At 39.7% G+C, this 14,583-nt stretch overlaps 1 protein-coding gene across 2 annotated transcripts in view; it reads right to left on the bottom strand.

Annotated features, from left to right (window-relative positions):
• LOC129767687 (arylalkylamine N-acetyltransferase 1-like) overlaps positions 1–14,583 on the bottom strand; it is a 32,784-nt gene that overhangs the window by 4,194 nt on the left and 14,007 nt on the right. For both annotated transcript variants that reach the window (XM_055768819.1, XM_055768818.1), the window contains exons 2-4: positions 9,936–10,175; positions 9,679–9,878; positions 9,548–9,620 (exon numbers count right to left, since the gene is read on the bottom strand). In XM_055768819.1, the coding sequence (XP_055624794.1) occupies positions 9,548–9,620; positions 9,679–9,878; positions 9,936–10,157 (495 nt within the window). In that variant the 5' untranslated portion in view covers positions 10,158–10,175. The remainder of the gene's footprint in view (positions 1–9,547; positions 9,621–9,678; positions 9,879–9,935; positions 10,176–14,583) is intronic.

Here is a 14,583-nt window from a genome sequence, read left to right as displayed (position 1 = left end):
GCAGCAGGTAGCAGAAGAAAAAAGTTTGTTCTTTATACAAACTGCTTTGGTGGCAAATCCAGAACAAGGCGGCATCGAGGGCGTTCGAAATGGTTTTTTTCAAAACCACGAGTACTAAGTTTTCTAAATTGGAACCATTCCAGAAAACATGGCGCTTTTCAGGGCCATTAAACTTTCCAAAAAAGAGTTTACGAAATACAGTTCAATGCTTTCTAAAACAATATCCTAAATAATAATAAAACACAAATTTATTTTTTCATAATTTGTTTGCCAGGAGATAATTTGTTTGAGTATGAGAATTTGGCTGTTGATCTGAGCTTATTGATGGTTGGGGACTTTCCCGATTATTCAATTTTCACCAATTCTTAAATTGATTTTAGATTGAAAGTACAGTAATTTACATTTAGCTCAACATTTAGCTAATTGGACGGACCTGTAATGCGACATATTTATTTGGACATTTTTGTAAACATAGAGTTCGGGGTCCAAATTATGACCCCACATTAAAAGTGGACACTGTACCACTGTCATCGCAAATGTTCAATTACAGGTTAAAATCGCCTCCAATGCGACACTGAGTGGTGTTTCGGCACGTCGCATTAAATATAATTTATGTTGCACAGTAACTCACAGTCACAGTCACAAGCTGGATGGGAAGAAATTTTCCAACTGTGAAAGCTGTGGCGAGTGGCAAACGCAATCGCTAAACAGGAAGGTTTAGCCGAACAAGATGGGGATATCGAGTGATAACAAAACAATAAACTCTTTAGATTAAAGATAATTTTGTGATCCTGAAAAGGACCTTTTTTAGCCTGCATCTGAATCCAACGAGCGAATAAATCGTAATGAATGTATTTTCTTCTTCTTCTTCTTTTTGGCTTTAAGAGGGTTTAAACTTTTCAGTTCATTCGCCTCTATGAATGTATTTTTTTTGCCATCGCTGCCTTTTAACGCTTATTCGTTCGTCTCGTTGGACTCGCCCCTTTGGATGAGTCTGCCGATTTGTCTCTATCCTGAGAGCTTTTCTTTCTTTCTTTGTTTTGAAGAGGCTTTAAACTTTGCAGTTCATTCGCCTCTAAGGTCCTGTGAGCGTGTACCGCTAAAGTACAAAACGCGCGGATCCGCTGAAAAATATATCATTCTCTTTCAAACCGTAAATCAGTGTGGTTGTATGGCATCGTTTCACATCTCACCGCATCAACGGATTGGTGCCGGAGCACCAGTATACCTAATAGCGGTTATAGAATTTCGGCCGCCGGAGTGCTTGAGTTGAGCACATTCGGTTCGGTGGCAACAACTAGTTTCAGCGAGTGGCAAACGCAATCGCAAAACGGCAGCAGGTAGAAGAAGGAAAAAGTTTGTTTATACAACCTGCTTTGGTGGCAAAACCAGCCTCCGTAAAACACGGCGCTTTTCAGGGCCATTAAACCATTCAAAGAAGAGTTATTACAAGTTATTCACAATACCAATGCATTCTAAAGTGACATAATATGACATATAATATGAACTGAATTATTTTGTTTATGCGTGTTTTTGAACTTATTGATGGTTGGGGTCTTTTAAATTGATCATTCAGTTTTCACAAACCCATACATGGTTTCCGAATTAAAAGTGGCTTCAAATTACAACACATTGTATGCAGGATGGCATTAACGAATTTTCTCGGTAGCATGAACTGCTTTCTTTGGTTGATAACTGATGTTGAAAATTGACTGACGTTACATCTGCATTGTATAGAAAAATAACTAAGGAGCAACATGATGAGCTATGTATTTCCTGCTGCTCTCTTATTTTGAAGGACTTCAATCCGAAGGTCATTCGTCCCTGTATTTACTGTTGGTTTTTCAGAACGCTTATAGCTCGTTTATTTCTCGGGAGATCGTAGAGTTCGTCTCCAAAACCTCAGTTCTTTTTCATTTTTATTTACTTTGTTTGCGGAGACTACAAATCTTACAATTCATTCGTCTCCGAAACCACTGTTTAAGGTACGGTAATGTGCTCAATAGTGAAATATATTATAGTGAATGAGCTGATGACCACCTATGCATTCCCTATCACAGCCATCATTTTGATTGTACGATATGTGCACACGCCAAAAGAAGTTTGTAAAAAAAACGCAAAAACACAACACCAAAGGTTCTTTTCTGAACCCCCAACATGTTCATAAAGAGTAAACAGTAAACTAATCCATTTTTCAGGTAGATAAGTAGGTATTCACGTAGGAAAATAAAATAAAACATGTAACGATGTTACACATTTACCATACGGTTAAAAAAAAAAAGTATTAACTGTAGACTAACGCTATAACTTCGATACAACTTTTACGAGGTACTAGATCGCGGTCTCTATCCTGTTTTACCGAAATACGCCAGAAGGGTTTTGTCAGCGATTTAAATCCACATGCGGTTGTCTGTGTGATCGCTGACGAAAGGGATTCTCGGGTCGATCGCCATGGGTCAATATGGGGTTTGAAAAGGATTGAAAGGTCTCTTTCAGTTCAAACGGCTTAGAGAACGGATCTACGTTTTGAGTTAGTAGGAAACAATAGGAGTTCATACACAAAGAAAGTGGTTATAAGGTGATAGAAATTCTGCAAGTATAAAGTGAAAGATAAATCAAAAGAATCACAGTGAAAGTCGAGAAAATTATAGAGAAAGATTTTATTTTGAGTGGTGTATTAGTTAAGGTAACTATTATTATTATTATTATTATTATTATTATTTATTCATCATTTGACATCAAGGTCTTTATGAAACTTACTACATAAATTAAAATGGACACGCGGAAAATAAACGTTGACGAAATGTACAAGTAGACACATTAAAATCAAACAAATTGTATGCTACATGAAGACGTCTACAAACAAAATTAATTGGATCGTGTGAGCCATATCGGGTATTCCTGCGTGTAGCTTGGATAATTTGCCTAGATCGCAGAACTCGTTCAGGTGCATATATGCGCATGCGACCCAGTAGCTCAGAACTGTCAATTTCAGCCCGTAGGATCTTCGCTCCGAATACAGCTTGATTGATAGCACGCCAAATTTGAAGGGGTTCAATATGCAACAGCGCGCATCGATCCTCATAAGGTGGGAGATTCATCGGGTCACGCCAAGGCAGGTTATTCAGTGCCCGCCTCACAAATCTCCTTTGAACGGACTCAATTCTCGCAATCCACACTGCTTCAAATGGACACCAAACGACAGATGCATACTCCAGAATTGGCCTGACTAGCGAACAGTAGAGAGCACGCAAACACAAGGGATCAACAAAACCTTCGGCGACTTTTAAGGTAAACCCTAATTGACGATTGGCTTTATCAATTATAGCTGTGTATTGCAGTTTGAAAGAGAGTCGATAATCCAATAACACTCCAAGATCCTTAACTTTCTCGATGCGTTCAAGTAGTTCTCCACGAATGGTGTAGTTGTATATGATAGGCCTTTTACATCTCCGGAAGGTTATAATCGAACATTTAGCGACACTCACTTCGAGAAAGTTTATAGTGCACCAATACACAAAACGATCCAAGAGCACCTGCAGCTCTCTGCAGTCAGCTTCATTTTGAACAATTAGAAAAATTTTAAGATCGTCAGCATAAATCAGTAGCCCACCGTTTCGCAGAGGAGTTACCACATCATTGAAGTACAGTGTGAACAGCAATGGACCTAGATTACTGCCTTGTGGTACACCAGAACGTGGCGAGAAAAGCGCCGATTCACAGGATCCAGTTTTGACGCAAAGTTGCCTGTTGCGCAGATACGAATGAAGCCAGTTGCACATTCTCTCCGAAACTCCGAGTCGAAATAGTTTAGCCAGTAGGATTTCGTGATTTACGGTGTCGAAAGCAGCTTTGATATCCGTGTACACTGCATCCACCTGTAATCCGTCGTCCATCGCACCGATGCAAGTCGAAGTGAATTCGCAAAGATTACTCTCTACTGATCGCTTTGGATAAAATCCGTGCTGGAAAGCACTAATGTAGCTTCTGCATGAACTAAAAAAGACAGCATTCACAATAGATTCTAGACATTTTGATCCCGCCGACAACGATGTTATGCCACGGTAGTTCGAGATGTCGGTTTTGTCGTCCTTCTTGAACATAGGAATCATATATGACGATTTCCAGACAGTCGGAAATTTTTGTTGTTGGAGAGAGCGATTGAAAATAATTTGAAGAGGTCGTAGTACCAAGGTCTTGCATCTCTTAAAAACGCAAGAGGGAATCTTATCCGGCCCGGGATTGTAGGAGAACTTGATTTTATTTATCGCAGACTCTACCATCTCTTCGGTAATTTCGAAAACGTCGAAATCAATAACGTCTCTAAGGGTTCCATTGATCGCTGTTGTCTTTTCGTCCTCAGTAGGAATACTATCCACGAAAACACTTTTAAAATGTTGCGCGAATAGGTCGCACTTCGCTTGTGGAGTTTTGACCGACGAATCTCCAAGATGCATAACGGTTGGCAGCCCGAACTCTTTGCGTTTAGAATTTACAAAACTCCAGAACCGTTTTGGATTTCGGCGAAGATCGTCCTGTCTTCTCTTAACGTAACGTTTGTATGGAAAGCGATTGTATCCACGATATATTCGACTGGTCTAATTGAATTGACGTTTAAGGATGGGACATCTTTGGCGGCAGAAGAGTTTCCAAAATTTGACGCGCCTTTTGCGTAGTGTTCGAAGACGATCATTAGACCATGTGGGATTTCTTGGTGGTCTGCTACGTGGCACAGTCTGTGTTATGCAACTCATAAGAATATGGTTGAAGCTGTTGGTGGCACTATCGACATCAAGGGATTGGAAAACTTCCGACCAATCTACTTGTGATAGTAATTGGTTCAGAGCGTCGTAATCAGCTCGGCGGAAGTCGAGTCTTTCGAAGTCATAAGCTTCTTCATATTGGACAGGCGGTTTGCATTCCACAGAATAAATTAAGGCAGGATGATAGCGATCAATCGGAACTATCGGTTCCCGGGTGACGGATACGGAACCGTTGCTCACGAGCGTGCCATTCGAGAAGATGAGGTCAAGTATACGATTCGAGCAATTGCGAATCAAGTTGCGTTGTCGCAGTGCATGAAATGATATATTGTCGAGGAGAACTTGGCTAGCCATATTAATACATGACTGCGACGGATCCACAGAAGCATATTCTCCGTTGTTCGTTTCTAACCAAACCAAGCGTGGTTGATTGAAATCGCCAAGCAGAACCACAGTGATTACACCCGTCTGGGTTATAAATACCTCAGATACTGCATCAAAATGAAGTTGCACAAAAGAGCTATCCTGACTTCTATCTGGGGGTATGTATAAAGCACCAATCAAAATATCACCTCCTACTACCGATACTTTTACCCATAACTGCTCGATAGTTATGACATTACTATAACGGACAGCTGCAGAGCCATACACCTGCTTCACTGCGATTAACACCCCTCCACCACGTCGACGGATGCTGTTAGTGTCACATCGATCTACTCGAAACACTGTAATTACTGCTGAACAGCTGTGCAGATTGGATACAATCGTCGAGCCAAGTTTCGGTGAAGACATATATATCATAGTCCAGTTCAGCAGTAGCGAGGAACACCAGGTCAATTTTTGTCCTCAGGCCACGAACGTTCTGATAATAAATCCGAAGCGCAGGAACCAAATCGTTATTCACTGTCAGCACAGGCTGAAAGGCTATTTCATCGACCACAACCGCAGAAGCAGGACGACTTTCAGGATATGGTAAAACGAGGCTACGAGGTGTCAATAAATCCGCATCATCGAAACGATGGTTAGGCCTGGAACGCGGAAGCGAATTAGGGCAGAAATTCTTTCCAGCGCATTTATACTTGCCGAATATATGTTGTCGGGAGAACCCATTTCCAACCACGCGGTCCGCGTCAGAAGTAACCTTTCTGCAGCGTGGGCAAGTCATAGTTTTGTGCAAATATGCAGCTACTAACGCCAAGAGTATGTTGCAAAGTCTCACTATACGACGGTGAAAACAGATTCCAGAAGCGCCTACGGTTATGCTGCACTCAAGACGAATGAGCTTTCAGTGATCCGTGAAGATGCAAACGCTAGAGATGTTGAGCTTAGGAGCGATCGTTGATTTGTTATCCAGCAGATGTCGCTTCAGGACAAAAAATCGGCGTGGAAAGTAGTGTGTCTATTATTTTGTTTCACTAACAAAAGCTCAAAACACTCGCGAAAAATGTAAATGTATAACAACGGTATATCGAATAAATGCACAAACGAATGTTTTTCAGACGTGGGGCACTTCTGGAGAATATGAACACGGTAACGATGTTAAAAGACGTAAAAAACACAAAAAATTACGATAAATATTGCGATCCGAAAAAGAAACAATTGTTTACACAGGGCAGTGTTGTCAAGTTGACTATACAAAAAGTATGAATTTACAATTAGGCCTAATTGAGTTTTCGCTTGAAGATGAAATTCCTTCAAGCGAAGGTGCCAATCTGGGAGTGTTGAAATCTCTATACTTTGGCCGGTTCGACCTTTGGCATCCGGGAAGGCCGTGTGTCGCGCACGATAAGCCCGGAAAAAGTCACACAACAATCCGGAGAAAGCGCATGCACCATTACGTGCGTTACCATCTAGCGAAGACACCACTCAGCGTAGCAGCAAGTGCACTTGTTCTCGACCACCGAGGGAGCCACAGAAAGAAAAACTTGCAAGTACTAGAGTTAAGGCAAATTTGTGATTAGGGATAATTTGAATTTAATAGAAAACAATTGTATATAAACTGTATTTCACATAAATTATGTTGATTGAATTTTGGCTGTTTTGAGGCCCAATTGTTCGGTTTTCGGGTTCGAGGTAGCATAGGCTCTGGGAAGGCAAACCTTCAAAGGAAACCTTTCCATCCTGGATGTTTTTGAATACCAATTTGATTGAATTCTATTCCTTGGTGAGCGCCAAGACAATTCAAGTGTGGGTTGAAGATCGTAGGCAGGAACTCGCCCTGAGGTCTCACGGTCGGGCACGGGAAACTGAAGAGACAAATCTCGCTCCTTCACGGCAAGTGTAATAACTTGCCTGGCGCATAAGTGAAGGTTGTATCGCCTCCATGTCCTCGATATCCTTCCTCCCGTTACAAACAATATATTTAAAATATATATTTAGCAAAAGCTGTCCCCTTTGTATGGTCCTACGTCACTCCGGTTATGTCCCCGACATTACCCACCCGTCTTTTTTCTATCTATTAGAATAACCGATATAGCGCCTTTGTTCTATGTTGCGTTAGGGTCACCATGAAAGTAACTTTTTTTTTGCTCTAACTGTTATATTTCATATTCTACATACAGACTGTCTTCAAAGGACTTTTAGAGCTTACTAATACAAACATTTGGCGATGCAGAACTTGTCAATATCTCAACTTCACTTAAAGTTATTGATATTTCTTCCCAAAAAAATACGCTCTCTGCAACTGTTTGTCATTCTTTCTGGGGCAATCACAAACAAAGTTTATTTATGGCATTTGAAAGAACATATTGCACTCTACATAATGTGTGATTTTCAAAACTATGTTATTTTTCGTGTTTGAGTAAATTAAAATTGAAAACATGAGTTTTTGAGTGAAACCCATCAATAACTTTGAGTAGGATTAAGATATTGACAAGTTCTGTATCGCAAAATGTTGGTCTTGATAAGCTCTAACTGTCGTACGAAGACAGTTTTGTTGTAGAATTTGATATATAAAAGTTAGAGGAAAAAAAATTAGAGCAAAAAAACTTTTCTTTCATGGTGACCCAACTAGTAAATCGATGCGGTACCTCAACAGGATTATTTTTTCGGTTTCGTTGTTGGAAACTATACCTGAAGTTGCAAGTTCGCAGCGGAAACTCATTCGGAATAATTGCTCTGGAAAGAACTAGAAATTGATTCCTTCTGCTTGGTAAACGGTCGAATGGAACACGTTGCGACAGGGGCGAAGCATAAACACGCGCATTATATTTTCATTCAGGTTGTTACAGGAAAATTGTTTTTATACGTCTAGTTTTTTGCTTCCAACCCGTATCAGATTCTTTTCTCAGTCTGTAGATAGCCTCGATTGATGATTGAAAACATGAAATAATTGAGAAACTCAATTGCTGGCCGCAAGCCCATATAAAGCAACGTTGGAGTTAAAACTTAGCCCCAAGCCCTATAAAATCGTGTGGATAACCTCAATTTAAAGGTATCCGTGCTGAGGGGGTCCTAGGCATCCTTCACAATATTTTGCCCTTATTTCCCTAGCGAATCGAGGGACAAGAAAAATAAGAACGGAAGGAGCGAGTTGAAACAGATAGTTAATCGTTGTAGTCGAAACATTGAAGGCTACTTAATTACCTCCTCAGTTACTGAAACGCACACTGGATATGATTCAGTGAAGGCATATTATCTCTATTACTGAAACACGTTTTCTGAGTGAACCGCTGAGGGCAAATCAGGTGTCCAATCAGCTACTAGAACCCCTCTGGTAGCACTATGTACACCTGACACGACACAAGGGAGACGATTAGGGAACTCTTGAACCATCAGCCCAGATGGAACGGTCAAACACACTGTCATAGTCTGCGGCATAGTTTGACCAGAAATTAATTGTGAATATCACTTTGAGTCGTAGCATACTGCACTGCGTTTCATAACTATACAACCACTCCATTCTTCTGAGTTTTCAGAGATATGTAAGAAGTCGGTTAAACTGAAGTATATAGTGTTGGATTATATGATTTAGTAGGATTTACAGTTCATTCGCCTTTATAAAACATGCAGGAAGTAGAATACTATGTTCCGCAGAGATAGGATTTACATAGACTTGCCGCGGTCAGTTTTTTTCTATGTCCCATACAGAAGACATCACAGGATAAGAAGAGGTATGCCATCAGAATATACTCCAAAAACTTTCACAATTAACGGTCCTTCATATTATGTGTATTTTGGAATCGTCATGGCGTAATCCACAGGGAGTTATTGGATACACGCAAGACAGTCGTTCGGCACCGATATCAGCATCAGCTTAGCCAAGAAGTTAGGTAGATCCCATGTTTCAGTTACTAGGAAACTGATACCTTATTTGCACGATGATGCCGGGGCGATAGAACGCGGAAGCCAGTAGCGAAGGCGCAGGAATTAGAGTTTGAGGAGCATCTTCCGTATTCGCCCGACCTAAGCCCAACAGATTATCACTTGTCAGAAGTATGAACAGTCATATGAGGAATAGCAAATTCAGATCTAAACAGGAGATAATGGACTTCCTTACGGAATACTTCAGCAAATTTCTTGGCATTAATACAAGCATCCTTCAAGAAATGGTCGTTTGAAATTCTTCGATATTTCCTCCATGTTCAGTTTTTAGTTTTTCACTTTTCACCTCATTTTACACCCTGTAGAAGAGGATTTTCATCCACCTTATAGTCCGATTGTTCCAGATTTTTTCTAATTGCTACGAGAATTCCTATGGAAGAGCAATAATGGAGTTACCTTCGAAACGGTAACAAAGTGTCAATTGTAAAAATTAATAAAATTGTACTCTGTATGCTACCTACCTTGATGTTATGCTCTAAAGCCACCTCTTCGCTTTTCGCTATTAATTTTTTCGCCAATCCTTGTCCACGAAATCTGTGAAATACCGCAAACTTCAGAATAAATCTAACTCAGCATACAATGTTGTTCTTACTTGGTATCAACGGACAAAATTCGAATTTCGAACATTTTATCTACATTAAAATGGTTGAAAAGGTCAATTTTCAAGTTCTGTTCATATAACAATTTGAAAATTTTCTTAAAACTTTCATCGTATACATAGTTTAATTTTTCCATGGCTTGTAATATATCATCATTCCCACGAAGAATTCCATTCAGAGCGACTCCAGCAATCTGCAAAATTGAAGTAAGATGGTATACCAAATTGTTAACCTTATCTCTAAAGTGTACCTGTCCATCATTTGTAATGGCCATAACGCTTACGTTATCCTTCAATGTAGACAAGCAGTGAAGTTCTAAAAGTTTATGACCCTGGCCTGGACGGGTTAGTTCCACAGCTTTGTTCAAAGGTTCATCCGCGAAGAATGTTTGCCGCAAATGATCTATTACTTTATCGAAATAACTGATGCTTATTGTCTCCAAATGAATGTCATTCATTTTATTGTCCAACATTATTGCTTTGTAGATAAACTGGAAATGTAAAATTTCTCCTGGGTTACGATACCACTTCTCAATGTTATACAGATTATTGTTGACTCTACAATTTAACAAGTATGAAATACGAATTTTAGGAACAGGTTAGATTAGGCAGAACAACAATGGGTTGATTAAGGAAGCTTGAACTTGAGCTTGTGTAGACTGTGCAATTCGTAGTTGCTCTCCGTGATTGACCTGAACCAACCAAATTGCACAAAGAACTCACAGAATGACGCTTGGGACTAGCAAATAATTCTCGTTGTGCAATTTTCGGTGATTCGAGCTTTAAATGATCAATAACGACGCCGGCCACGTCCTTACAGTACCCAGGGGAAGGGAAGGATTGTTAGTATGATATTCACCACCCGAAGGCCGGAAGGGTCGCCTCTATAGCGTGGTTCCCTAGCGTTTATCATGGAAGGGATAGTTTGTTAGTGGGAAGGGGTAATAATCAGGATTCACTGTGGTAAGTGATATGATTCTATAATCATGGATTCTTAACCAATCGATGAAATGAAACCCCTAAAATCTCATGTTACGACACGGGGCAGAACTTATCTTTGGGTATCCTAAAAAGGAAAACTTGAAAAATTTATTGAACCGACTATATATTGACGTAGGACTACGTCTTTCATTTCTATACCGGGGTGTAAAATCAAAGTTTCGAAAACGAAAGCGTTACGCCGGAGACCGAGATTTTGAGCGTTAATAGCTCCTAAACAACTGAATGAAATGGTATAATAAACACTTCATTCGAAAGATAAAATGTCTACGCGTTATATACTTGTTACTTTTTGATCCAAAAACTTGTTTCAATAGTCTTAAAATTGCTTTCAAAACAGGCTATTGAAATCACCAATCGGTATATAAGCGAGCGGCGCTCGGAAATCCACTCAGTTCTAATTGAACAGCGATTGGAGCATGTTGTCGCTGTTGCGGTGAAGCTCTTTATTTATCATGAAAGCGCGGATGAACGGTGTCACCAAGAGCCTGTTTGTGCACCCTAGGCCAGAAGGGAATCTATCAGGAGGAGAGTGATGCCACAAACGGTTCCCTGGGAAGACATCGCTACACACACATACACGCGCGGCTATTAACAGGTGGTTATCGAGTTGGCATTAAACACTGGTGGGCTTCCAGTATCGAGGAAAATGTGGAAATATCTAATCGTTACTGAAAATAATCTGCCAGTTCCTCTGGGAATTTTCAAAATATATTCATGTGAAAGAGTTTAATTGAATGATTTCTATCCATGTTACACTGTGACCAAATATGTTTCAATCAAGTGCTATTAACAGGTGGTTATCGAGTTGGCATTAACCACTGGTGGGCTTCCAGTATCGAGGAAAATGTGGAAATATCTAATCGTTACTGAAAATAATCTGCCAGTTCCTCTGGGAATTTTCAAAATATATTCATGTGAAAGAGTTTAATTGAATGTTTTCTATCCATGTAACACTGTGACCAAATACATTTGGTTTTGTGGTTTTTCAATCAATCGCAATTAACAGGATAGCTTCAGAAGATTATTCTTCCCCATCAGTAGGATATTTCCGTAACCAATATTGTATGCGCCCGCAATCGATTATTGCTCAGTCGCCGAAAGTTCCGAGCTCAGAGAGTTCATTCCCCTCTAGTTTGCCTCCCAAATTGCTATCGTAAACCACACCTTCTCTCGATTCAATCACACACAAAAAGCATACTTAAGCGATATTCTGGTGGTGAGACACATTCATTTTTCGTGAGGACATCGACAAGACAACATCGTTGCCTAACGTGCTGGAGGAGGTGGACGGCGAAGGATCGACACATACACGCGCCGAACTCTTTCCGTTAGGATGCCATTCAGCATCGAGAAAGTTCCGGAAAGATCTAATCATTGCTGGAAAATAATCTGCCAGTTCCTTTGGGAATTTTCAAAATATATTCATGTGAAAGAGTTTAATTGAATGTTTTCTATCCATGTAACACTGTGACCAAATATGTTTCAATCAAGTGCTATTAACAGGTGGTTATCGAGTTGGTATTAACCACTGGTGGGCTTCCAGTATCGAGGAAAATGTGGAAATAACTAATCGTTACTGAAAATAATCTGCCAGTTCCTCTGGGAATTTTCAAAATATATTCATGTGAAAGAGTTTAATTGAATGTTTTCTATCCATGTTACACTGTGACCAAATATGTTTCAATCAAGTGCTATTAACAGGTGGTTATCGAGGTGGCATTAACCACTGGTGGGCTTCCAGTATCGAGGAAAATGTGGAAATATCTAATCGTTACTGAAAATAATCTGCCAGTTTCTTTGGGAATTTTCAAAATATATTCATGTGAAAGAGTTTAATTGAATGTTTTCTATCCATGTTACACTGTGACCAAATATGTTTCAATCAAGTGCTATTAACAGGTGGTTATCGAGTTGGCATTAACCACTGGTGGGCTTCCAGTATCGAGGAAAATGTGGAAATATCTAATCGTTACTGAAAATAATCTGCCAGTTCCTTTGGGAATTTTCAAAATATATTCATGTGAAAGAGTTTAATTGAATGTTTTCTATCCATGTAACACTGTGACCAAATACATTTGGTTTTGTGGTTTTTCAATCAATCGCAATTAACAGGATAGCTTCAGAAGATTATTCTTCCCCATCAGTAGGATATTTCCGTAACCAATATTGTATGCGCCCGCAATCGATTATTGCTCAGTCGCCGAAAGTTCCGAGCTCAGAGAGTTCATTCCCCTCTAGTTTGCCTTCCAAATTGCCATCGTAAACCACACCTTCTCTCGATTCAATCACACACAAAAAGCATACTTAAGCGATATTCTGGTGGTGAGACACATTCATTTTTCGTGAGGACATCGACAAGACAACATCGTTGCCTAACGTGCTGGAGGAGGTGGACGGCGAAGGATCGACACATACACGCGCAGAACTCTTTCCGTTAGGATGCCATTCAGCATCGAGAAAGTTCCGGAAAGATCTAATCATTGCTGGAAAATAATCTGCCAGTTCCTTTGGGAATTTTCAAAATATATTCATGTGAAAGAGTTTAATTGAATGTTTTCTATCCATGTAACACTGTGACCAAATATGTTTCAATCAAGTGCTATTAACAGGTGGTTATCGAGTTGGTATTAACCACTGGTGGGCTTCCAGTATCGAGGAAAATGTGAAAATAACTAATCGTTACTGAAAATAATCTGCCAGTTCCTTTGGGAATTTTCAAAATATATTCATGTGAAAGAGTTTAATTGAATGTTTTCTATCCATGTAACACTGTGACCAAATACATTTGGTTTTGTGGTTTTTCAATCAATCGCAATCAACAGGATAGCTTCTGAAGATTATTCTTCCCCATCAGTAGGATATTTCCGTATCCAATATTGGATGCATAAAACCTTGTGCCTCCTTTCGCTGGGTCACTTGTGCTTCGTTACTGCTTTGGTCCTCGGATCAGTAAATATTTACTTTTCTTTACAGCATATATTTAATATCTTATGAAGCATGGGATCTCTTCCTACCTTCTTCTTTAACCGAGGGTCGAGCGGACAGATCTGATGAGTGATTTTTTTGGTTTCCCTTTCGCCAGTCCCCTCTGGGCTGGTTTTATTGTGGCTCTTCACTGGGCAAGAGGCGAATGAACTGCAAAGTTTAAAGCCTCTTAAAAACAAAGAAAGAAAGAAAGTGAGACACATTCATTTTTCGTGAGGACATCGACAAGACAACATCGTTGCCTAACGTGCTGGAGGAGGTGGACGGCCAAAGGATCGACACATACACGCGCAGAACTCTTTCCGTTAGGATGCCATTCAGCATCGAGAAAGTTCCGGAAAGATCTAATCATTGCTGGAAAATAATCTGCCAGTTCCTTTGGGAATTTTCAAAATATATTCATGTGAAAGAGTTTAATTGAATGTTTTCTATCCATGTAACACTGTGACCAAATATGTTTCAATCAAGTGCTATTAACAGGTGGTTATCGAGTTGGTATTAACCACTGGTGGGCTTCCAGTATCGAGGAAAATGTGGAAATAACTAATCGTTACTGAAAATAATCTGCCAGTTTCTCTGGGAATTTTCAAAATATATTCATGTGAAAGAGTTTAATTGAATGTTTTCTATCCATGTAACACTGTGACCAAATATGTTTCAATCAAGTGCTATTAACAGGTGGTTATCGAGTTGGCATTAACCACTGGTGGGCTTCCAGTATCGAGGAAAATGTGGAAATATCTAATCGTTACTGAAAATAATCTGCCAGTTCCTTTGGGAATTTTCAAAATATATTCATGTTAAAGAGTTTATTTGAATGTTTTCTTTCCATGTAACACTGTGATCAAATACATTTGGTTTTGTGGTTTTTCAATCAATCGCAATTAACAGGATAGCTTCAGAAGATTGTTC

This window comes from Toxorhynchites rutilus, chromosome 2 (genome assembly GCF_029784135.1).
Source record: "Toxorhynchites rutilus septentrionalis strain SRP chromosome 2, ASM2978413v1, whole genome shotgun sequence".
NCBI lineage: Eukaryota > Metazoa > Arthropoda > Insecta > Diptera > Culicidae > Toxorhynchites > Toxorhynchites rutilus.
This window is presented reverse-complemented; position numbering and strand designations above follow the sequence as displayed.